This window comes from Aulostomus chinensis, chromosome 8 (genome assembly GCF_037954235.1).
Source record: "Aulostomus chinensis isolate RoL2024-O1b breed Wild chromosome 8, RoL_Achi_v1.0, whole genome shotgun sequence".
In the NCBI taxonomy this organism is placed as follows: Eukaryota; Metazoa; Chordata; class Actinopteri; order Syngnathiformes; family Aulostomidae; genus Aulostomus; species Aulostomus chinensis.
The window spans coordinates 16,741,506-16,766,965 of NC_141327.1; the positions used below are offsets into that span (position 1 = coordinate 16,741,506).

The following is a 25,460-nucleotide window of genomic DNA, read 5'->3' on the forward strand; positions in this document are numbered from 1 at the left end:
CTCTCTCTCTCTCTCTCTCAAATACACACACGCACACACACAAACAGATCTGACATCAGTTTTGGCAGTTATTCCACAAATGATGAAACGACTCCCAATTCAATGTCTTCACGTTGTCTGACAGGTCTGGCTGCTTGCTCACATTAATTCGGAGTCATGTGTTTAATGCAGCTATTTTCAGCAGCAACACAGTTTGCCAGCTGCATCTGCTCTTCATCTGCTTTTCCTCCTCTATATTTCTTGCTGCACAATATGCCCGATGCCTTCAAAGACCTGATTGTTCTCTTACTCCTTGCAGCTACTGACTGAAACTTTGGTCTGTTCTCACATGCGGTTCTTAACAGTGTCATTCAGCTGTAGAGGAATAACAGGACCATTATAATGTCAATATGAGCCCGAAAATATAGAGGCACGTCATCAATTATAATGACAAACCAACTAATAATGGCTGACTCAACCTTTACCCGCAGATTCATGGTCCTGAGACAAGAGCTGAAAATACGATTTAACACACTTATGAAGATTCATGGTAGGAACGCTGGCAGTAAATGCGAGGAAGCAGTAGATAATTGATTTATTCGAGTAATTATTGTTGCTGAGAAATTATGAGTGTAGTTGATAAAGATAAAATACTGGTCAGCTCTCCATTTCAGTACACCTTCATACCACCAAAGCCAGTTTATAATACTTAGGGATGTAGTATTCCCACTGACCTGCCCATTGCAATGAAGCAAACAAGGATATGGTGCTCTTCAACTGTCTTGCTTCTTTTGCTAACAATGAAACTGTCTTACCTTTCTCTTCTCTTTGTGTATAATTTTTCTCTCTCTTTACTATCTTCCTGCTTTACCGGGCCACACACACACAAACACACAAACACACATTTAGCTCACACACCAGATAACTCCTTTATGGGCTTCGTTTCGGAGGAGCTGAATGAGACAGAGAAAAGGAGCATCCAGCAGAACAAAGTCAACAACATGGCAGTGGTGTATGGGAAAGAGGCCAGCATGTGGAAGGTACAAACGAACACACACACACACACACACACACACACACACACACACACACACACACACACACACACACACACACACACACACACCCTATCATTCAGTAGATGAAGCTACAGATCCAGATCCAGAAGCTTGATTTGGCAGGATCTGTTTAGTCCCCACAGTCATGGCGAAAACAAACTGAAACTGTCCTACAATATCTGTGTTATTGTGTCGTCTGTGTGCTGCTGTTTCCATTCACAGATTAGAAGAAGCCAACAAATTAGAAGAAGCCAACAAATTAGATGAAGCCAACAAATTAGAAGGAGCCAGCAAAGTGCATGCGCTTAAATCCGCAGATATACAATGTATACTCGCTCAAGAGCAACTGCATACGTACAAAAATGAACAAATATCACACTTGCAGGTACATGAAAGTTGCACTTTATCCTGCTTTGTCTGAACTCTGAATTATACATGCATGCATGCTCACACAAACAAACAATCCTCACCCCGCCATGCCAGAGCCCCCCAGACCAGCCAAGTGCAGAAAATGTAATCATTTTTTTCTCCTCTCATTTGCTCTCATCATCCTACCATTTTTGTGGACTACTTTACCTACATGCTCAGCTTCAGGTAGGAACCTCTTACTTTCTTATTCCCATTATGTCCATCTCACAAACTATCCAGCCACTCTCACCTACTAAAGGTTTTATTGGGTTTAGAACATTAATGTAGCAACAGCTATTTTCTAAGTAAGGATATAATGGAATAATGGTGTTCTGAGCAGTGAAGTACGTCACACTCAAGATTCTGAGGTCCACAGATCTGCTGTCCAAATGAAGGTAGCTGCTCCAGAGGTTTCTAGTTCCGAGGGAACGTTTGAGATTGCTGGTATGCGTGGATGTGAGTGCCTCATACTGAAACAGATTGAAACAATCAAACTTCAGCTACCTAAAACATCTTTTATTTGATTTTTATCTCGCCAGCATCAAACTGTTACTTTTTTCTTTTGGGATGAACCAGTGCATCTGTATTTTGCAGACCAAAAAAAACCCCAAAAAAACCTCTCCTGTAACTTCCTCTTTGAATCTGTCGAATGACATTAACTTTATTCTGTTTGCGCTCTAGTTAAACTTCTAATGGCTGTGAATGTCGTATATAGAACCTTTAACATGTCAACAGGTGCACAAACTCATGCCAATACACAATTACAAGCAAGTAAGGGATGTAAGAAAAGGTTATTTATGGGGAGCTGCTTGTCCTAAAGTTCACTCAAGTGCACTCCAGAGGGATGTTTCATCACTCATCAAGAGTTTGTTATGCTTTTATCCTCCAGGAAGCTCAAGGAGAGGTCAACCAATCATTAGAAGAATTTAAGTGTTGTTTTTAACATGGTGGTTGTAAATGAAAAACTTTAAAGGAGACAGCTGGGCTAGAGATGCCAGTGCAGTGCAAACGAACAACGGCAGGGTTCCTAGTAGCACCCACGCATTTTTATGGTCGTCTGATCAGTATGCTCGTCTTATTTCCTTAGATGTTTCACCGATGAGATGTAAATGAGGCTCCCCATCTGTCAGTAGAAAATATTAAGCTTGAATGAGCATTGAAGCCAAATTATTGCAATACACATGATGCCACTGGTAAAGTATGTTCTCATCGTTGCTCTTTAAGAGTTCGTTATTGTCTGCTGGCAAAGTCTCTGGAATACCAGTTAATTAAATAAATGTAAATAAAGCATGCTTTCCTTTTTATCTGCGCTGTGGAAAATTGTAAAGAACACGAATTAGCACAGCAGAGCATGTTATGATTGATTTATGCACACACGTTATGGAATCTTCACTCTTCTGTGTATGTGTGTAATTGTGCGTGCGTGTGTGCGCGCGTGCGTGCGCACACGTGCATGTGTCCCAACCAATCGTGATGTTTGCTACACTTAGCACTTGAGGTAATCTCCTAATTGGCTGGGAAAACCTTTATAGAGGAAGCTATCGATCACTATATCCTCCAATTATGACAGGGGAGGTCACGCTATGGCACAAGGATACAGTAAGCTTCTTAACATCAGGTCGCCTGTCAATACTCTGTCACAGCGTTACGCTCCATTCACAGGATTCAGTTTTTTTGCTGCTAACTGGCAATGGTTTGTTTTCGTGCTCTTGTCATCACGCTGAGCCATGAATTTGAAAGTGTTTTCCAAGCTCTCCTTCAAAACAAAATGTCATTTTGATATTCTTTGGGAGAATTATCTGGGAGCACAGTATGTGACTCCACAGCTTTGTATAAGTGCAATACTTTTGCAACATTTTGCTTCAGCATAATAGTTCAGTAAAACACTCTTCACCTTCCTGGTAAACCCGTCACACTTCATTGATGTTTTAGTCTTGTATTTAAGCAAATGTTCCTAGGATACGCACCCAGGACCACCTACACTGAGGGGATTGTCTTTGCTCAAGCAGTCAGATGCTTTCAAGCATGAATTAGCTTTGGTTCAATCGTATGTATGAGACAGGTCAGATCTCTTATTATTTGTTTGCTGTTCCCCAAACAGAACAGATGTCTACTGTAAGTTTACTGTATCTTTAGTGAAGTAGTATTACTGAAATGCTACAGTCTACATCACCAAAGTGTCATCACCTTGAATGATGACTATATGACAGCAGTTGGTTGTTTTCCAGCTGTAAAAGGAGAAAGTCAAAATGATAAGAATTTCCTGCTGAAATTTCCAGTTGAAAGAAATATTTTAAAATGGTTCTCTTTATTGTGAGGTTTTAGGTTTGCCTTCACATGAGCCAAAGCCTTAAAATGGAAGCATTCTATTTTCAGGCTACACATCCATACATTCATCCTATTCTTGTTAATACAACACCTCTGGAATGCATTGACATTCAAATTTCCCCCAAATGTCCGCTGGGACTCAAGAATGAACTGCAAAGATTTTGGAGGGTCGAAGGTCAAGGTCACTGTGACAAGCACACAGCGCAGAGGGATACCATCATGTAGGCTCAGGGTTCATAACTACTACAACCTACAACTGACAGTGACGCACCAACAGCAGACAGTTCCCTCTGTATAATCCGTGCTGTTCATTTCCTCCACCCTCCTCTTTTAACCTTTCACCTTTGATCTCGCCAACCCGTCTTTTTCTCGTTTTCTCCCAGCAGGGTAAAGAAGGATTCCTGCAGATTCTCCACAAGTACATGGAGGTGCACGGCACAGTGTATTATGAGACCCAGAGACCTCCCGAGGTCCCGCCCTTCGTGAAGAACCACGGCCTCCTACCCCAGCATGAGCTGCAGCAACTGTTACGCAAGGCAAAGGCAAGATACTCAATAAAATATCTGCTGGATTCTCATCTGCCTGCCGCTGGACTTTTGTTTATTGTGGTATTACACATTCTATGTCTCCTCCAATTTACTGAGAGACAGATTTTGATGGAGAATTTAAGTGGAATTTTTTGCAAATTCATACAGTGTTGATTTTAAACACGTACAATAGCTTTTTAAAAACTGGTTCACATTTGCTGTCACAATGAATAACTAACATTCTCAATTTCTTCTCTGCTAGCTTTTCATCGGCTTTGGTTTCCCCTACGAAGGCCCGGCCCCTCTTGAAGCAATAGCAAATGGATGCGTCTTCCTGCAGCCAAAGTTTCACCCACCTCATAGCTCACTCAATCATGAGTTTTTCAGAGGCAAGCCCACGTCTAGAGAGGTAAACACATTAGATTCATTACTTCCCTCCACCTGCCACTGAGCAGAACATTATATAATATCGGTGTAGTTTTCACTGGTAGCCGTGTTGCTAATAACGTCCATCATCAGCTGAGCCTTTTAAAAAAAATCTAGAACACATTTTGGATTAAGACAACTCATACTTGATAAGAAGTTGGAACATGGAGTTCCTGGAGCAGTTTGACCTTTATTGATATGAATAATTATACTTACAATATTGTAGTAATTCCTGCACTGCATTCTCCAGGTCCAGCATGGTCTTAACGGTGCTGAAAACCACACCTCACAAATGTAACAGTCAGTAAATGAGCATCGCTTTTATCATAATGAAATTCCCCAAATAAAGAGGCTTTAATGACAGCGCTGTCATTATGGTGTGTGATCTTTTAGTTAGATCCAACAATTTAACATTGAATGCTTCCAAACCAAAGGAACTGGTTATTGTTTTAGATGTGACAAAGTGTCCCGCCTCATTAACCCCATAAAACAATACCAAGGTTGGGATGGTGAAAGCTTTAAATTTCTTGGTGTCACCGTCACCGATGATCTCAGCTGGCTTCTCAACACCCGTCCTATCAAAAATTACTGCCGCGGTTGGTCTTTCCATGTACATTCAAGGAATTCACCATAATTTGTGTGGTTTTATCAAACTTTCATCTTTCTGGTTTAGAGAGCATTCTCCCCAGCTCGCTCATTGTGTGGTTTGGTAATCCTGAAGTCCAGGACTGTAATTCTCTGTAGAGGATGTGCGCCTTGCTCAGACTATTGTTGATCTTCCAGATCTGGGTGACTTTTCCAGCGCTAGGCTTCTGTCCCGTGCCTTGAATATTATAAAGGACCCTACAGGTCATCCTGCTCCCGTCTGTCTCCCTTCAGGCAGACGATTCTGGTCTATAAAATGCTCTACTTCTCATTTTGCTAACAGCTTCTTTCCTGTGCTGTGTGAAGCTTGAACCACTCAAAATCATCTCGCTATAATCATGCACTTTATAGAAGAACATGCACTCTATATTCTTTCCTCACAATTTTTGCCTCAGGTGACTGTCAGTCTCTCCACGTATGGGCACTTATTTAATCATTTTTCATTTTGTCTAATTACTTCATGTGTTTGTACGTTGTATGTTGAGCTCTTGCGATGTTTTTTTGTTTGTTTTTTTTAACTGCAAACTGTAAATTAAGTGACTCCAACTCTGTCCTCTGCAGGTTTCCTCCCAGCACCCGTACGCAGAGCAGTACATCGGCAGGCCTCATGTCATGACCGTGGACTACAACAACTCGCTGGAGTTTGACTCTGCCATCAAGGAAATTATGAGAACCAAGGTACTCTCAACCCTGTACGGATGTTAGACAGGGGTTGGTAATTGAATCAGGCATCTCTAAGTAGAAAAGTGCTTTCACATTCATTGTATGAATATGAAGCACTGAAATAATTACGCTCAGCGTTGCACACCTTAAAGGTATAATTTGATCTGAACAAGCTAGCACTTCATGTTCCACACTCTAGATTAATACAGGACACTATATTACCTGGTAGCTGAGGTTGCTACATTGGTTTTAACGAACAAGGAAATGCTACCTTCTCCATCAGATGTTGCTACTGCTCCCTCTTGTCCTGTAATGCTAGGTTAGTGCTCCTGAGAGATTACTGGTTATCTAATGTAACTCAGGTTCTATGAGCGCACAGGGTACAGCCGCTCCTCCTTCAGTGAATGAAGCTGAAGCTTGTTAAGGCACATATGATTTATCTCTTTAAATTAAGATGTAACACGAACACAAACCTTTAAGCTGTAAGTACTAAATATAATTTCCAGGTTACAGGTTTGTTTGTTTTTTAATTCTTGGAATTAATGGGATGTTTTGAGTTCAAGTGTCTGTGTTGTTTTAGGGGTTGCAAAAATTAAGAATGTATTCTTTGATCTCAGTACTACATGCAGTATCACAACTCAAAATCCTCTCAGATGGATGCGGCATGTGAGGAAATGGTCATTTTCAGTGTCACCAGTCCTTAAATATCCCAGGTATCATCTTCAAATACAGAACAGGTCCTTAATTTTATTCATCTGGATCTGATGCGTTTTCAAAAAAATGCAGATGCACCCAACTGCAGTGCCTGCATGTCTTCAGATGAGAATGTTCTACGGTGGCGGCACCTTAACAGACTTATATGATGATATTTCAAGCTTGGCAGTGACAGCAAGAAGTGCAGGAGTTGCCTGGAATTTAGTGAACACGTGTCATCACTATTTGGAAGTACGACTCCTGCTTTTCCAATCTCTGCCTGGAACAAACGCTTGTTTAACGCTACCGATGTATCTTGGAGCTCCTCAGCCAGTGTCCTCTTATATCATTACCCATGTATCTCTGGCATCATTCCTGTTCCTGTCTCAGTGTTTTCTCAATCATTTATCAGGACGATACAAATTGTGAAAAACATCACTTTTAAATTTACTAAGAAACTGCAAATGTTAGCTGAGTAATCATAGAACAGTGAGATTAATTACTGAACTATTACAGTGATCTCTTTCCCTCTGTCCTCTACTGAGGAATACAATTGATTAATAATTCTGCACAAGTGCTAAGTAAGCGTAGAGGAGAGCACACATTCCAGCTATCTTAAATATTTTACACGGTTCTTAGTTTTTGTATTGGTTTTGGTTTTCTACGCAGGTGGACTGGAGTACCTGTCTGTGGTTTTTGAACCAGGAAGGTCTCTGGGATCCTCTGGTTCTGCTCTTCTAGATATTCCACAAAGTAGGACAAAAGCAGCTGGTGATGCTGCATTCAGCCGTTATGCTCCAAGACGTGTGAACATCCCTCCAGAGGGGCTGAAAGTATTTATATTTATAAATACAACCTTCCATAGACCCACTATGTAAGGTTGTGCTGCTCCAACAAAAGTTCTTTCATTTGTGACAATGACAATAAGGGATGATTGATTGAAATGCAAACCAAAAACCCATCTGAATATTATGGTTTTAATATAGAGTTTAATCACTTTGTGTTTTTATTGTTTATTTTGTTCCAACAACGCTTAAACTTGATTTATTTGTATCCTGTTTTTATTTTATTAACATTTTAATCTTCACAGTTTTATTATAGCTTGTAAGATCTTAAATTGTTTAACTTTATTATTCCAACTACCCATCTGTTACTGTTCTTTTTAAATTAGCTTTGCTCACTTCGGTCTCTAAAACCACTTTGTATTTTTTGAACCATTCAAACAAGAAAAATCTATATTTATGACATGTTTATGTTCAGCCAGCCCATAACCTTCTCTGGAAAAAGGAGGTGGATGCCACGGCGCTGGAAACACATGATAGTGTCAGCCTTTGACTCTGTGTTCTCGACAGACTGGTTTGAAATATCTCCCTCGACGCGCCCCAGCTGGTGGGAAGCTGGCGATTATTCTTTACTCTCAGTAATGCACATTTCAGGTGAGGATTCATCACACGTGAAAGCATGAGGGAATGAGGGAGCTGCACCGGCACTGTAAATGTGTGTGGTGGCCGCCGCTGTGTGAGGATAAAAACGATGTGTGTGTCTTTGTGGAAGCAGCCACAAAGTACTCAATGAAGGCAAAAGTGGACAGCTGAGATGAAACAGCTCTGCAGAGGAAAGAGGTTGGCTTCTATAATGATGTGAAATATATCATTATAATGTATAAATTATATATATGCATACATACATAGACACACACACACACACACATATATATATATATATATATATATATATATATATATATATAATTTCATTTTGTTACTACGGACTTGAAGGATTATTAAAGATGCTTGTACATCTCTGCTTGAGTTAGTTACACGGACCTCAGGAAGCAAACAGCAGGCTCAATGCTGGGCTTACAGAGCAGGTTTAGCACGAGTGGCAGGTTCACATCACCGGGCCCCGATTCACCTGATGAGTTTCAAGATAGGATGATAACTTATCTCTCTGATCGGAGAGGTTTGACGTATTCTGTTTCTATTTTCCAGTCATTTGTGTTTTTCCCTTTTTCATCTGGAAGCTCACATGACATGCAAGTCATTTTATTTAGGTGTGTTGTGGAGGTGAGCCTGAGCTCAGTAGCTTCACCACGGTGAAGACGTCCACAGACTGTCAGTGTAGGGAGCAGTCTGGTACTGCCGACTACTGAAATAATGCTGGATACATGTGGGCTGATACAGTATGAAGGTGCCAAGAGTGGGAGCGAGTTTAATTAAAGAGTCGATTGAGGAGATTAAAACTGCCTGGAAAGCTTGCAAAAAGTAGAGAGGAGAAATTGGAGAAAGAGAGAGAAAGAATTGAGACATAGAAACGGTCATTAGAGAGGCTCACAGACTGAACTTGCAGCCACAAAGTCTTTCAAATGTTTACAAGTTGGCACATTGTGCACTTGAATATAAACCTTATACTGTATCTCTCAACCAAAGCAATTTTAAACAATGTTAAGATGTAAAATGTATTTTTAAATCTTTATTTCATCCCCTTATCTTCAAAATTGAATGCAACAAGTGCAAACTCACTCTCTGAATTGAAGGGATTGAGCAGTTCATTTTATCTTGCAGTGCCAATCTGATAAAGTTGCATATTTACAGCTAAAAAAAAAAAAATCTGACTGAATAAAATATTGCCTGCAACATTTATGGCACTGACATGAATTTGATTGAGTATCATTTACTTCTTTTCAACCCATCTAATGAATTCATCGTAGTATTTTCCATAGCACCAACAAAGGATCAGTCTCAGACTTCATCGTGGACTTTTAAATATGCTTTAGTAGTTTAGTCCTTCAGCAAACTCTTACAGCAGTGATGATTAAATCCTTTTTCCACTGAAAGCAGGACTATGGGCTTTGTCTTTACATTAATTTGGTGATGATAAAGTATTTCTGTCTTTCACAGCAATGGTCGGGGTGAATTTCTTCAATCACGTTTCCCTCAGTACTCTTAAATTGAGTTTCTTTCAGAGCTGCGGTTTAAACCGGCCCTGCTTAAGTGCATGTTACATTCAGAACGAATGACAGAAGCACATTCAGCTGTTCGGCTCGTCTTTGTAGCTATTTGAGGGTCTCGCTGTTTGCTCTTTATGGGGACACGTTGACTGGATTCTCTGTGGCAGGAACCCACTGTTGCATTCTCAAATCTTGAAAATTGTCCATCATAAGCTGTGGCAGTCATTTACATTTTACGCAGGCTTTATTCTCCGTCCTTCCATCACGTTTGCCTTGACGTACCTTCCACACTGCACCTGGGAGACAGTTGATAACATTTGGTGATGCTACATAAGGATACTGCGTTTTATTCTGAAGGACATTAATCGAACCACGTTGATGCCCCTCCAACTGGGAGACTGGATCGGTCTGGAATGTTACAAATCTGATAGAGAGAGATACCTGAACTGATATCAAAGAAGCTACAGTTCGGCAGCACTGGCTGTCTTTGTCTGTGCTGTCATTGAAAGAGAGTTGATAGACACCTCCATTCCTCACTGCAATCCCAGAAAACACACTAATGTACACACACACACACACACACACACACACACACACACACGCACACACACTCATGTACACACACACACACACACACACACATTTACTGATATCCTTGCTCATATCTAAACCCGTGAACACACAATCACAATTGAATTTTAGAAAGTCCCAGACAATGAAATCGCTCAAATTCAGTATATCAGCACACACAGCTGTACTCGTGCATTAACTACAACACACACACACACACACACACACACAAACACACACACACGTACATACATGCACGCACACACATACATACACACACAAGCACACAGAAACACACACACACACACAGGCTCATGTTCAGTCATGCAGGACAAAGCAATCTGGCAAGCTGACAAGTCCTCATGTTCCAATAAATCCTTTCTTCGCATCTTTCTTTCTTTCTTTCTTTCTTTCATTCTTTCTTTCTTTCTTTCATTCTTTCTTTCTTTCATTCATTCATTCTTTCTTGCTTTCTTTCTTTCTTCATCCTTCATTGTTCTGTCAACACACTTCAGATCTTTGAGCCCCAAACTGGCCAGCTGTTGTATTGTTACTCATTGCTTGACCCTCATTCTAGTATTTTGTTTGTAAGTTATAAGTTGTACTTTACATTTACCTGGGACAAATTCCCTTACATACACAACCTCTAATTCTTTAAAGAAAATTGTGCAAATACAAACTAGTTGAAAATACAAAAATGTTATGAGTAAACTCCAACAACAAGTATCATCAGGTTTGTCTGTTTGTGGAATTGGATTAATGTGGACAACTAAATCTCTCTCTGTTTATAATGGGATTGAACTATTTCAGGCTGAAGGTGTAGGCCATATTTCCTCTTCTTCTATTATTAGAATACATGTCATTTTGCGAAAGGAACACATGCAGCTATAATTACAACAGCTTTGCACGACTAGTCTGTTGGAAGTCACCTTGACTGTCTAGGTGAAGAGAAACCAGAGATGGAGGGAAACGAGAATCTCTGTTAGAAAGATTGTCATTGCAGGGACCTTGTTTGTCTCCTCCTGTTTACTTTGTACTCCGGCTTACAAAGTAGATTAACATGAGGCTTTGATCTGATTTGCAGTATGCGTAACTTTTTAAATTGCATCATCCCTGCATACTTGCTTCTCAGTGTTTTTCACTTAAAATGGGCCAAGTCTGATTTCACACATGGTTGAACATTAGACTGCTTTGATTTTTGGATTGGAAATGCAATATAGTGAGTCGTGTATCATTTACAAAGGCAGGTCTGGCATTAGCGCATAAAGACATGGCTCTTTGATCTCTCTGAGGTCGGCCGCTTGCCGTTGAAAGCTGAGAGGAGCCTTTCTACTTGTTCTGCTTCTGTTTAAGTTGATGTCAAATATGAACCTTTAATCCACGTCTTCATACCCAACGGTTAAAGCACAGTGTTCAATACACATCAAGAAACACAAAAGAATATGTATAGCATTTCCAACAGTCCCTAAAAAAGTGTTTTAATCATAAAGCTGCCACATCACAGCGGGCTATGATCTATTGGTATGCAAATAGAGCCTAATGACTCAGGGACGTATCATGACTAGACCACACAGAAATCATTCATCTGGGAGAAGAAACACTGAATTGCAATTAGCAATAGTGTTAACGAAGATTTAGCACCTAACCAAGTGTCTCACAGAAATACAGTTAAAAACAGGAAGTACACAGCAGAATTAAAGTTGCAACAAGTACAGTATTTGAAGTGTACAAAGCTGTGAGGAGGCCATAGAGTGATTTAATTTTGGGGGGTATAAAGAGAAAAAAATGTATTATTCTGATGCCACAATTTCTAATTTGTTCCCTAAATTGAGGCCACGAAATATCACTTGTTCCTTAAATGTATTGTTTTATAGTTAAGTTCTATCTTGTGCCCTCAAATTAACTAAACTGAGGGAACAAGTTATATCTTGTGCCCCCCCCTTCCCCCCCAAAAAACTCCTTTCAAAAAAAGAAAAAAAAACCCAAATGTACACATGAATAAATGTGGAAGAAGAAGAAGAACTGTGTTTCTAAATGAGGGTACCAGCTGGTCTGAATCTCAGTAGAAGCTTCATTTCACGGTTGTGGAGCCCGTATGGTAAGTGCCCTCCTACCCTCTGGCTCAAGCCTCACCCTGGGGACCGCGAGCAGCAACTGGCCTGCAGATCTGAGAGTGCAAGCAGGGCTGTAAGGGGTTGGAAGGTCGATAACACAAGATGGAGCAAGGACGCTAGGTGATCTTTAAAAAACAACAACAACAACAACAACAAAACCAAGCAATTCAATTTCGAAGTCCATTCTGAACATTACAGTCAACCAGAGCAATGAGGTGAGAATAGAGGAAAATGCGCTCATGTTGTAGAGTTCTTTTAAGGATACTTGCAGCCGTATTTTGTTTTTTTGTAGGTTAGAGGCATTTTTGTGGCAGTCTGGCAAATTATGAACTCAGGTAATGATGACTATGGCAAGAGAAAAATCATGAAGGAGAGTTTGTGCAGCACTGAATGAAAGAAAGGATCTAATCTTGACATCTGTTGCGATCTGACTTGGTTAGTTACTACAATGTTTAGATAAACCCTGGAAAAAATGAAGTGTACTTCCACCAGCAGCTCTGTTTATCATTGTTCAGCAGATGGAATTTACTAGACCTGATGGCTGCAAGACAAACTGTTAGTGGTAACTGAGGTGAGGTCTGATGGAGTTATGGACTAATGTATTCGTGTATCTTCACCTAAAAATGGAAAGACATTTTAGAGATTCAGCTAAATTGACCCTGTGGTAACATGTAGGTACTGAGCAGTAAAGGTGCAGGTGATAAGTGCATAGCAGAGAAGTTCCCACTTGATACAGAGGCAGTTATTAAAGTGATACCTCACCAGAAAGAAAGTGTATTTTTTTTATTAAGTACTCAAAAATAGATGCCTGCAGTTCAACGAGATGTTTTTTTACACTGCTGTATCTTTGATTTATGACTCCAGGAGTCAGAAAGAGCCAGCCAGGTATGTTTAGCTAGTGACACCCCATGGCCAGCAGCTACTAACAGCAGCAAAACTGTCCCAAATTGACCATCTGTACATTCACAAGCACATCCGCGCCTTCTTTATCTAGCCGTACGGTCAGTAATCCACAAACGCATTAGCTTAGATCCGTCAGCTTCAAGATGAATGCACTGTACGTGGCTGGTTCTTTCTGCACTCTGGAGTCAAAAAGAAGTGATGCACGAGGCGTGAAAAAAATCCTCTCTGTGAATTCAAGTCACCTTTATGTGAATACTTGAAAGATAGATGATACTTTCCTGGGAAATATAGCTTTAACCAATTCAATAAATCTAACTGGAATAGTGGAAAAGATGAATTAAACATCAGATGCATCTCACCGTGTGACAGAATAAACAGACACACTAACGACAGAAAAACACACCAAATGTGTCACAGCTCTCAATAGAAAACGACTACACTGGAATGTGACGCTCACCAATGGCAGGGTCTATGCCAGTTTGGAAATTTTCTGTCGGCTTGTTTGTTCCGAGCATTGAGTGGTTGCATGCCAGGCTAGTTGTAAATGTTCTTTTCAGTGAAATGGCGGTGGCGTACCACTCAGCCACACCCAGTGACACACTAATAACAGGGTGCCAACTGTGTTTCTGTGTGCTCCTTTCAGGTCGAGCCGTATCTGCCTTATGAGTACACGTGTGAGGGGATGCTGGAGAGAGTACACGCCTACATACAGCATCAGGTGAGAAGCCTGGATACAACAAACACACACAGAGCATCTCTCACTTATTCATGCTTACAGCACATACACATTTGAAAGTCCCGTGCTGCTCCATGTTTTAATACCGTGTGATCTCAACACTCAGAAAATCGTGTATCTGTGTGTGTGCATGTCTGCTCTCGATGGATGCAGACATACATGTGCACATATGCCCTCTGGCTCACAATTCAGAGTGTACTGATATTAATGAGGAGGGATGAGCAAGTGGTCGTGGAGAATGACGACGATTACAAAGAACTGGGATTAAAGACTTTTAACAATAACACTAGCTGTCAGACACATATCAAAGGGCCTCTGCACCATTTTCTTCTCATGAATAACAACGTGTTATTAAAGTAAAACTACTACACCAAGGAATTAGACCATCAAAACAGGTGAGAGTAAAACAGGATTTTTTTTTTCTTTGATCACAACAGTTTTACAGAGAAACTTCTGCTGTTGGTCAGCTGTTTGCTATCTCAGGTGTTTTATCTGTAATGATGCGCTAACCTGCCGCAGCATCATTTGTCTCACACTTTCTCTGCCAGGTTTTTTTTTTATATCATCCAATCAACAGTGTACATAACAGCACTCCATCCGTCCTGTTCAGGGAATGTAGGCTAGAGAAACTTCCTTCATAATATTCCAGGGTGAGAACACCCTGCAACGTTACCAGTGCCTCCTAACGTTACCGTGGTGACCATGATTACACTTCAGATCCCTGTTACAGCTAACCCTGCCGCTACCTGTCGAAATATTGACAGAAGTGCGTGCCACAAAATGTCTCTAAAAAGTCTGCTGTCTTCATGTCCCACCTCATTCTGACGAGGAGTCAAACTTTGCACAGTAAAGCTTCGTGTGGATATGAACAACATCCATTTCTTAATTTATTTTTTTTAACCAATGATGCATCAAATTGACACACAAACAGGTCTGTAAACAAATAAATGCAGTTAATTATGTAATGACTTGGCAGAAAAAAAAAAACAGTGGTTATTGTTTGAGTCCATTAAAATTTAGTAGGTAAACATGCAGATAATCAGCACCTCATTGTAAACCCTGGACACTCAATATAATGATACTATCCTACCAAACACCTCTATGTCCTTCCCCTCCAGAACTTCTGTGCCCAAGAGACTCCCTTCCTCCCAGCCAACCTCTCCAGACCAGGGTCTGCTGGTGGCAGTAGGATTTCAGGACCTCTGTTTGTGCCCCTGGCCAATTCCACAAGCCTTGGCTGGTCATCCAATGTAACAGCGCCCCCTGCCTGGCCTCCTCTCAGCTCCCTTAGGCTACTCGTATCTCAAGAGGGCCAGTCGTGTGTGGAGGCCTGCCAGTCGGAGGGTTTCATCTGTGAACCTGCTCACTTTCGCTTCATCAACAACAAAGAGGCCCTGCACGGGTATGTCTTAAGCCTCAGCGCTTTTCCATTTGCAATGCACGTTGCATACAAACTTTAATGGTGTATGTCTGTTTAGTCTTGACAAGCCACCTTTCTTCTTTACCCAGGTAGTCCACTCCTACAATTTATCATCCTCTCAGGCAGGAGTAGGGGCTAATTCTGCCATCAAAGCTTTCATGTTTAATGGGAAAAACTCCTAATAGCTCAGTCAAAGCCTTCCCTCTTGTGTTGTTCAGTGACGATGATGATGTGCTTATACTCTCAGCTTCTCTTGAAGACGACCATCTGTGGTACAAACATGTCAATCATGTTAAATAAAAGAACAGCTAGAAATAACAGGCAGCTGAAGGTTCTTTCTCTGTGGCTGCACCGCAATTTATTGCTGTGACAAAAGTGTCACATTGAAAAAAGCAACATCTAGAGCAGGCCAGGAAAACGCGTGGTCCATCCGCAACGTGCTACGTGAGTGTAGTCACGGTCGTTGCAGTCAATAATGTTAATGACAGTGTGACAGAATGCTTTTTTTTTATCCTTATCGTGCAGTAGCCATCCTCCAGAGAACCAGCTCTTTGTGCTCCGGGGAAAACAAATAAAGAAAAACAGAGTTAGGGGAGTAAGTAAAAAACACTGCTAGTGTTACACATCATGGATGGACTGTGTGTAGTTCAGGCATAAGGTGTGAAATCCATTTTAACACTCCTCTCGAGCTCAGACGGTCCCACTGTTCCTTAGAACGACACCCTCTCCCAGAAAGAAACAAGCTTCTGTTGTTTTGGATCCTTTTTAGATTTTTACTTTTATCACAAACACTGATGTTCTTCATTACCAGTTTCTGTCATCTTCGCCGTCTTCCCTCCGAATATTTTCATCTCATCTCTTCTGACTTGTCTGTATCATCTCTTTTTAGTGTGCACGTTTCATTTCTCTACAACTAATCGTGTAACGATGACGGTACCTTTACAGTAGCTGTCGTGCATATTAAAGAAACTTCCAGAAGTGCCCAGTGCTTGGTGTGTAATATGAGTTTGTAAGCAACATCTGTCCGAGGTCGTCTTCACACCGGAAGGTCCGTTTTCTGATTCGAACTAAAGCGAGGATGATACATTGTTGCGATCCGGACCAGTTGAGCGATTGCAACAATGTATCATCCTCGCTTTAGTTCGAATCAGAAAACGGACAAAGGCCAAACTCAAACGGTCCAAAAGTTGTCACGTGGCAGCAAAGCCGTTCAGTGATTGCTTACACAGTTTAGGCGGGTAGATGACAAATCCCTCGTAATTTTTATGAGCATCGTCTGCTTATTTTCATGTTGGTGCTGATCTGGACTGCATGTCATCCGACTTTAACGGACGGCGCATATGAACAGCTGGGAAGACTGCGGCAATTAAATAATGTACTAATACACGCACGTCACAGAAGCTCTGCAATTGGACGGTCGTGTCACAGAAGACAACAGGCAATATTAAAGTCAATGTTAAAATCACAAAGTTGGCTCATCATACAAACAGAATATGACGCGTAAAACGACGTGCTTCCTGTGATTGGTGCGGATGGGGTTCACACCAGAAGTAGACCACTCTAGAGTTCACTTGATAGCGGTTTGAGACCACGCCTACCAGGTGGACCAGAGAGCGGTTGACTGGTCCGCACCAGAGTTCGAGGCCAGCGTTCACACCAACCAAAACGAACCGCACCAAGGGGGTAAACGCTCCAGGGTTCAGTTCAACCGGACTAAACAAGGCTGGTGTGAACGCGACCTAAGGCGGCGAGTAAATCAATCACTTCTTCCAAGCTGCATGAATCATCAAGTCTGGTGTGGTAAATGCTGCAGTCTGTTTTCACAACCAAAGATTTGTTTCATTCCAGATAGAAAACATTTCTCTGTTTTGTGTTAAACTTATTTGTATTTTTGGGTTGGTTTTATTTTTATTACTTTTAATCTTTCTGGTATAAAAGGATCCAAAAACGGAGCAATGATTTGTTGTACAACCTGATTAACTGTTACCTTCGAGACTGGAGGAGGATGAGGATATAGATATATATGGTATACTGTAGTGTATATGAACAGATTGTTTACTCACAGGCTATGCCAGGCAAAGTCTGCTCAGGTATTTAAGTAGTTTACTGTACCAGCTCCAGGCGGGTGCACCAGGAACTTGGCTTCAGACGTTTCCTTTTCTGGAACTCTGAGACTTAAAACCTGCTGTGGTGTGTGTGTGTGTGTGTGTGTGTGTGTGTGTGTGTGTGTGTGTGTGTGTGTGTGTGTGTGTGTGTGTGTGTGTGCGCGTGTGTGTTTGTGTGTGTGTGTGTGTGTGCGTGTGTGTCGTCTCCAAACTCCCCTCCTGCTGGCTTTCAGCTCCAACTTTTATTCTTTGCTCTTGTTTCATCCTCCAAGTATCTTTCTTTGTTCACTTCTCTTTTTTTCAGCCTTGGTTTACAGCGCCGCTCTTCTTTGTTTCTGTTCTGTCCTGGTCCTTGTAGCTCAAAGTCTATTCTCTGTTTCTCACAATGACGCCTCATACCTGCCTCAAAGCTCTCCAACTTCATTGTTGCCTCTCTACTAAAATCTCTCTTCTTTATCAAATTGCCATTTGTTGTGAGATGAAAGGGTTGACATCTTACTTTATTCTTGTCTCTTCATCCCATTTTTTGAGGTTATTACAATTCTACTCTCCTCTCTCAAATAAAAATAACATTTCTCACTTGATTTATTCTTTGAAGAACACGGCAAAAACATTTTGCCCGTGAAGTGTTATTTTGGTGCGTGCTAAGACCTCCGCTCCTGTGTTTGCCCGCCAGGTTGGAGGTGCAGTGCGAGGTGGTGGACTCAGAAATCAACCACATCCTTCCAGCCTTCTCAGTGGTGCGGAGGGAATGCGGACTTCAGCGAGAACCCCTCCTCTTCAGCTGTGCAGGACACTCCCCCAAATATAGACGTCTGTGCCCCTGCAGGGACTTCCGCCATGGCCAGGTGGCGCTATGCAGAGACTGTCTATAATGACAGCAAGCATACAAGGCAAACACAAAAGAATTGTCAAAGGAGAGAGGAGACTGGATGGCAGCCGCGGGCCAGAACAGGTGTAGATCTGTGACAAATTACCTGATGGGGCAGAGAAGCCATGAAAGGGTGACTGCAGGATGATTAGGAACAGGAATGCATGGATTTCTAGCGGTTGAAGTGTAGAAACTTGAATAGTGGCCAGGTGCCAGCTCCTGTAGGAGGAATGTGGTTGTGAGGATGTATCGTGGTGTATAACGGTGAGACGTCTTAGACAGTCTTACCGCGACACCAGGTGTCTTTACAACCGTGGGTACCACTCGCCTAGCAACAGACAACGGACAGCCACCAGAGGTCTGAGATGAAGAAATGTAAGTTACGACTTTAAAAAGACTGTGGTGGTATTCCAAGACGGAGCCTTCAAATAACTTGACTTGAAGAAGGCAACCTCGGTTCAATATCCAATCTCCTCTGTGCACATGGACAAAGGATGATGGACAACCAGGTTATCTCCCTCCCTTTCTCTCTCATCCTTCATTGATGGACGGAGTTATTTATCAGACCGAGCCAAAAGTCTGCAGCAACATCAGTCAATGCAATCATCCCTGGTTACCACAAAAACGAAGGACAAAGAAAAAGAGGGTTCAAAATTATTTTTCAATTAATACATCATTGAACAATCAAGTTGTTTTGTATAGAGTCCTCTGGGCTTTATGATGGAAACAAATCAATAAATAAAAGAATCAGAATGGATCAAAGTGTTGAGGTATTTTTGTGTTGCATTTACGCTTCAATCTTTATTTCTTTTTTTCACTTAACAACCCTCCTGCTGTCCACATTCATCAATGAATCCAGCCAGCTGAGGGGAGAGATACTCTCATGAGGTCAACAGCCCACACAGGTCACGGCTGTCAATAAGAACCCAGACTATGCCTTTTTTTGAATGTCTTTTTTGAAAATGTTCTTTTACTTTCTCGACTTTGTATAAATAGAAAACACTGGCAAGTCCAGTGGCCTTCAGGAAACAGGAAATTACTGATGCAGCTCGAAATGCGCGGTGAAATAAGTGAGTTCAGAGCCAAATTATAACACGTTATTACAGAATAGCTAAAAGAATAAATGGCTCATCACCAGCAGGTCAAGTGAGCTTAACATTTGTCTCACGTATGTTGTCTTACGTATGCACCAATCATGACCAGAGAGAGGCGGGACACTTGGGTCAGGCAGTCTATTACTGCCCCCGAAGATGGGAATGGGAATGAACCAATTATAAATGGAGAGGAGGAGTCATGGTGTCAGGGTCTCTTCTCGGCATCTTATTGGTTGGTGTGAGTCACATGGGCTCCAGTGTGCATGAAGACACAGTAAAGGACGTGCTGACTCCACCGATATACAAACCATATTCCTATGCCGTTTTATTACAGAGGTACTAATAATAACATTGTCAAACCGCCTAGGTGGACCTGTTACATTCTTTTTTGGCCACATGGGGGCCGCAAAACCCCACGTCACAACAACAGTGACATATTATCATTTTACAACGCGGGTATGACAACCTTGAGAGCAAGCAGTCACCTGTGTGCAGTCACCCTGCAAAAAAGAGCAGCGTTATCATTCGTGTCTAGGTTTAAAATCACTTGATTAATATTCTCTCAGCTTTTAGCTCTGTTTTGCATTCCTGCAACTCCTGAGGGATACAAATAACCGGCTAAATTCTCTGCTGTTAATCCATAATGTCAGTATTTGTGCAGTAGATGTGACTTTTCCCTCTAAGAGTAGCTGTTTGATGCTGCTAGGATTAAAGCGGGGGATGTTGAGAGTGGACCAAAACACCGGGGGATGCTAAAGCCCTCTAGACCTGACAGGGACCGCAGAAAATGCTGTTAACCATGCACGGTGTTGCTTCCACCACCACCTTTGACATCTCAACAGTCATTTGATGCATTTTAATATAAAAAACATTGATTTGTGCAGGTTTAATCGATACTGCTGTTTTTGAATCCCCTAACCATAAGAAAAGCTGTAACAAGCGGGATTATGGTTCTGTGACAATGCATTTGAAGAGTGCACAAGTGTGGGAATGTAGTTAAAGGCTTATATGAAGTCCGCTTTGCATCGGAAGTTCTTTTTTACACTTTACATGGGCATTAGAGCTTAATTGTGCCAAAAGAGATAAACATAAAAAGAGTTCCACATGAGATGAACTAGTTAAGCGCTTGGTTTTCATGTATATTAAACCATGTGTAGAGAAAGAACTGAAGATATGCGGCTGTAGCACATAGTTTTTGTGCACAGTTGAACAATAGGAGGCCAGACATGGATAGAAGATGAAAACTCGGCCTGACAACTCTGGAAAAAGTTTGAAGTGTTTTGTTTTTGTTCTTTAATAAAAAGTTTGAAAAGAACAAAAAATACTTTCAACACAACTACCGGTTCTCAAAGTACATGAGACTTGGTGGAGAGGTGCATCATGGGTCATGGAAGAATCCCTGGTTTTTAAATGATGGACGCACTTTTTCTTTTCTTTTCGGGTTAAAAGATAAGAAGAGCTCAAGAGGAGTCTTTCAGCTGTGTCGCTAAGCAGTGAGCATCACCGTGGCAACCTCTAACTGCAGCTGGAACCTCCCAGCCGATTAGGCTTTTTCTCGGATGTCTGTGCCGTTGAACAAACGCTAACGGATTTTCTCTCAGCCAAAACGTATATTTGGCATTATGTAATAACTGAAACAGCTTGTTTCGTCATGTGATGGATGAACAAACTGTTAACGCTCACGTTTACAACCAAATTCTCAAACACAGATACATCAATCATATGTATACATTATAATGTCACCGGCAAAAACTTTGGAGACAGGATCTAGAAGTCATTTTAGGGTGGTGCGTGGTAAACTGTTTTCTCACCAGATGAACCAGAATAATAGCGAAGGCCATTCTGCAGATCAATACACAGCTCTTTGATGAAGCATTCAAGGATGACCGTTCTGTCATACTTATAAAGCATACAGTGGGTATGTGTGTGTGTGTGTGTGTGTGTGTGTGTGTGTGTGTGTGTGTGTGTGTGTGTGTGTGTGTGTGTGTGTGTGTGTGTGTGTTGGAGAAATACTCTCATGGTGTGAATGCTAGTGACTGAAGCAGAATTCAATGAATAATAAATCACAAGTGTGAATGCCAAATTAGATTCATCAATTCCTCATTGACCTGCACTGGCATGGAGGAAAAATGTCACCCCATTCAGCAGCTCACTGTGAATTCAATTTAACACCAGAGGCAGTTCAAATTGCAATGAATACGATTCGCCTCTTCAAATCATTCATCTTACCGAGTGAAATATTTACAGTGATCATAAAAAAGCACTTAGACCTCCTCCAGTAAATCAGTTCTTTCTCTTCATGCCTATGAGAGCCGCCTACAGCCAGCAGAGGGCTTTGAATATCAAGATCAAGAGGATCATGTGTGGTGGTTTCACAGAAGTTATTCAGTTATACCACTCCAATCTGATCATATTTTACTTTAGAAAGCTACTCTGTGAGGGGAAAGCAATTCTACATATGTCAGGACATGATCAGAAAAAAAACAACGAATATGATCTAATTTTAGAATCCTCTCAGTATCAGCAACAGAAAATGTGGCAATGTCAAAACAAATTAAACATGCTGGATGCGGTACGTCTGCACGTTCTCCCCTGTGCACCACTAAAACAAACTTGTAGTTTTAATTTCAGTTCTCTGTTCACAGTATCAGTGTGGAAACATCAAGACAAATCACAACCAACACAGCTCGATGACAGAGGAGACAAACACTTGGTGACCGTCATCTACATCTAAACCGTCCTTAAGTCTTAACTAGACCTCAAGTGTGTTCTCTAGCAGAACAAAGGCGACTGTTTTCTGGTTCTGTTGCTGGAACTGGTGCACACTTGAGGAAATTTAATTTTATGTTTGATGTATTGTTATTTTTTCTTTTATATTCTTTTGAGTAAAATTCAAAACAAGAACTTAATTCTTTTTTATCCTTTTAAAATCCCATGCGATTCAGTTAGCTTCGCACCAAAACCACAAAATGTCCTTCAATAGCTACTTTTTCAGTTTTATTTTCTGAATGAATTTCAGAGCCAACACTATATCGGCCCAACTTTTTGTGTTTGTTTGTTTCTACACTTTTTACTAAACTTATTCCTAAAGTAAAGAATATCTGTGTTTCAGCCATTTTGACCGCCGATGTCTCATTACTTGACAATACGAGGTTAGCAGTATGAGGTTAGCTTCTGTGTTGGGTTCTGTCAGTGCCTCTGTCTCATTCAGCCTCTGGATATCTGGAAATTGTCCAATGGAGGTCTTTTCATTTGCAGAATGTGTGTGAAGTTTCTACGAACGTGTATTTTCAGCTCAGTATTTCCCCTGAGTGCATTTGAAAATGTGTAATTATAAACAGAGTAAGGACAATGTGCTAGCTAACATGCTAACAAGCTATGAGTAAGCTAAACAACAGGCTTTTGGTACACTTCTTTCATCTTTTAGGGTCATACTCTGTGTGTAATATAAAATGAGTGACTCCAGACCTTCTTATGTGGAAATGAGTCTTACGTACTATAAGTGACGCTCAGTTACCTGCTCACACACTCACACAGATATTCACAAGCTCAACATGTGAGACAGTGACTTTAAATAATTACCAAGGCAAAGCTGGATGCATCATGTTACAGAGATAAAATAATGATTCATTCTGTATGGTGATTTAAAAAAAAAAGAAATCAGACTAAAAATCCCATTACCTCCCCAAATACTGGTACGACCTTACACAAACATGAACACCGACCTTTTATGTCTTTTCTCATGAGGCAGAACCAGTGACAGCTGAGCACTGAAGTGAAGCACATGAAGTCACAGCTTTGCCACTGGGAGAGTCTTCATCCACGCTCAAGGTGACTTTCAAACTTCATACTCAGCTGCCTGGTGACCAGATGGTGACCCCCCCCCCCCCCACACACACACACACACACACACCTCTCACACCCCTTTCAGCTGCTTTCCTGTTTGTAAGGATTCCCGTAAAAAAAAAAAAAAATCCTATTTGCAACCAAAGGATATATATATATATAGTGTGTGTGTGTGTGTGTGTGTGTGTGTGTGTGTGTGTGTGTGTGTGTGTGTGTGTGTACACTGCACAGCTTGACACTTAATAGTCCTCAAAATGCCTTCAGGCCACAATTCCACCAAAATGTTTTCTGCTGCGAGTTTCCAGAATTCACTTTGACCAAGAACTTCACCTCGACTGAAAATACATGAATGGAATATTTCAGCTGGTAAAGTAAAAGAAACCATAAACGCACAATCCATATGACCTATTGAAATACAAATGTCAAAGTCACACATCTTTTTGGTTCGTATTTGTTCTTATCGTTTTTTTTTTAAACGTCCCCATCTTTCCCAAGGAGTCTTTCAAACCTGAAGAGTACCCCGCAGCAGCAGCAGCAGCAGCAGCAGCAGCGTCAGCTATCAGTTTTAAAATGGCAACAATCACAGCTCAGTACAAAGACTGGAATCCAGCACGAACCCACAATGGGAAACATCTATATAGAGAATGGCTGATCAGAGAGAGCAGCGCTGCACTGACAACAGCTCGCCTGCTGTCTGTTTGAGCTCGTGAGTGACTCACCAAACATTTACTCTGATGCTGCTTTTTGTTTCCTGACAGAGGAGGAGGATGTATGCTAATTCCAAATTTCTATAATTTACTTCCTCAGTCGTGATTATCCTTCTCATGAATGAACAACAAAGAAGCACAGAGGAAAAAGATGAATATATTACATTCAGAGTCAGTAAAACTTTATCGTCTCATCCCTGACGTGGCTCTAACATACGATTCAGCAGGCAACACTCACTAAAAGACCTTCAGTGCAAAATGCCAAAAACACATATTCCTGAAAAGAAGTAGTAAAACCAGCATTTTGAAAAATACCAAGATAAAAAGGTATGGTTACTGCCTGATAAAATGTTCAAAGTGCCATAACGCATTCGATATTCAATCCTTCAATGTTTATTGAAAATGTTTATGGCAGCTGGCGATGAATGAGTTCTTTTAAGGGTTTTCTTGTCCAGAGGGTCTAATGGAAGGGGCTGGGAGCTCATGCAGGTGCTGGTGGGGTCCTCTCTGATGAGGTCATCTTTCCTTTTGACTGTTTGTGTGTTGAGTGCTGATAATTGAGATTGGATTTTTGGTTATTTCACTTGCTTGATTGATAATCTGGGAAAGCTGCGACCCATTCCCGACAGAGACGGAGGTGAACCGAGGTGTTAAAGGTAGGATCGGCTCCTATCAGTGATTTGTGCACAGCTGTTAACAATGTCCTGCTTGACATGGGAGCTCCTGTTTCCAACAGGGGTTGTCGTGCCTCCCTATTCACTGAGTGACCACATCAGGAGAAGATCAGGCAGGCGTCGCTCTCTGAAGGCCTCTATGACGGCTCCGCTGCCCGCATGTTAAGCCTCAGGGGTTCAAAGAGAGGGTGGGTTAGTATCAGAAAGAGAGAGAACGCACCAGGCGAGAAAAAACTGAGAAGGAGAACGTGGAGAAACAAATAGGCACTGATATGGAGCTCATGTGTCAAACCGGGTAGAGGACGATCCAAAGAACACCAGGAGGCTTTGGCTGCAAGCTGACACTGAAGTCTTCAAAAATAAGTTTAATTTATGTGAAACATGAGTATTGTAACATTCAAATATAAAAACTGTCGCTATGAGATTCAGTCCAATTGACCTCTTTTACACTGAGACGTCTGTTGTGTCACATGGCGCTGATGGAACTGTCGCTTGATTTAAAGGCGCGTGTGATCATTTGTCACTGCGAGCGCTTCTAGCCGTGCTTCATGGCTGAGTGGAATGGCAGCAATGTCAACAATGCAAGTCATGTGCTCACCTATTTTGGTTCCGTCTTGCAACTGATGGTTTCAGTCACAGCTTTAGTTATTTTCACTTACAACGCCGCTCAAAGAAAAATAGCTGTCGTCCTCTCGGCCCGTGCCACCATCACTCCAGTGCGTCACCTGATGAAATGATTTATT

General features: G+C 41.4%; 1 protein-coding gene across 2 annotated transcripts in view; it reads left to right on the top strand.

Annotated features, from left to right (window-relative positions):
- The window catches only part of LOC147257391 (alpha-1,6-mannosylglycoprotein 6-beta-N-acetylglucosaminyltransferase B-like), a 110,671-nt gene extending 91,522 nt beyond the window's left edge, over positions 1–19,149 (top strand). The window contains exons 11-17 of one of the 2 annotated variants that reach the window (XM_086211298.1): positions 889–1,019; positions 4,157–4,315; positions 4,563–4,709; positions 5,933–6,049; positions 13,908–13,982; positions 15,119–15,402; positions 18,202–19,149. In XM_086211298.1, coding sequence (XP_086067424.1) covers positions 889–1,019; positions 4,157–4,315; positions 4,563–4,709; positions 5,933–6,049; positions 13,908–13,982; positions 15,119–15,402; positions 18,202–18,400 — 1,112 coding nt within the window. In that variant the 3' untranslated portion in view covers positions 18,401–19,149. The remainder of the gene's footprint in view (positions 1–888; positions 1,020–4,156; positions 4,316–4,562; positions 4,710–5,932; positions 6,050–13,907; positions 13,983–15,118; positions 15,403–18,201) is intronic. The other variant, XM_086211299.1, reaches the window with a different exon arrangement.
- Positions 19,150–25,460: the final 6,311 nt, after the last annotated feature.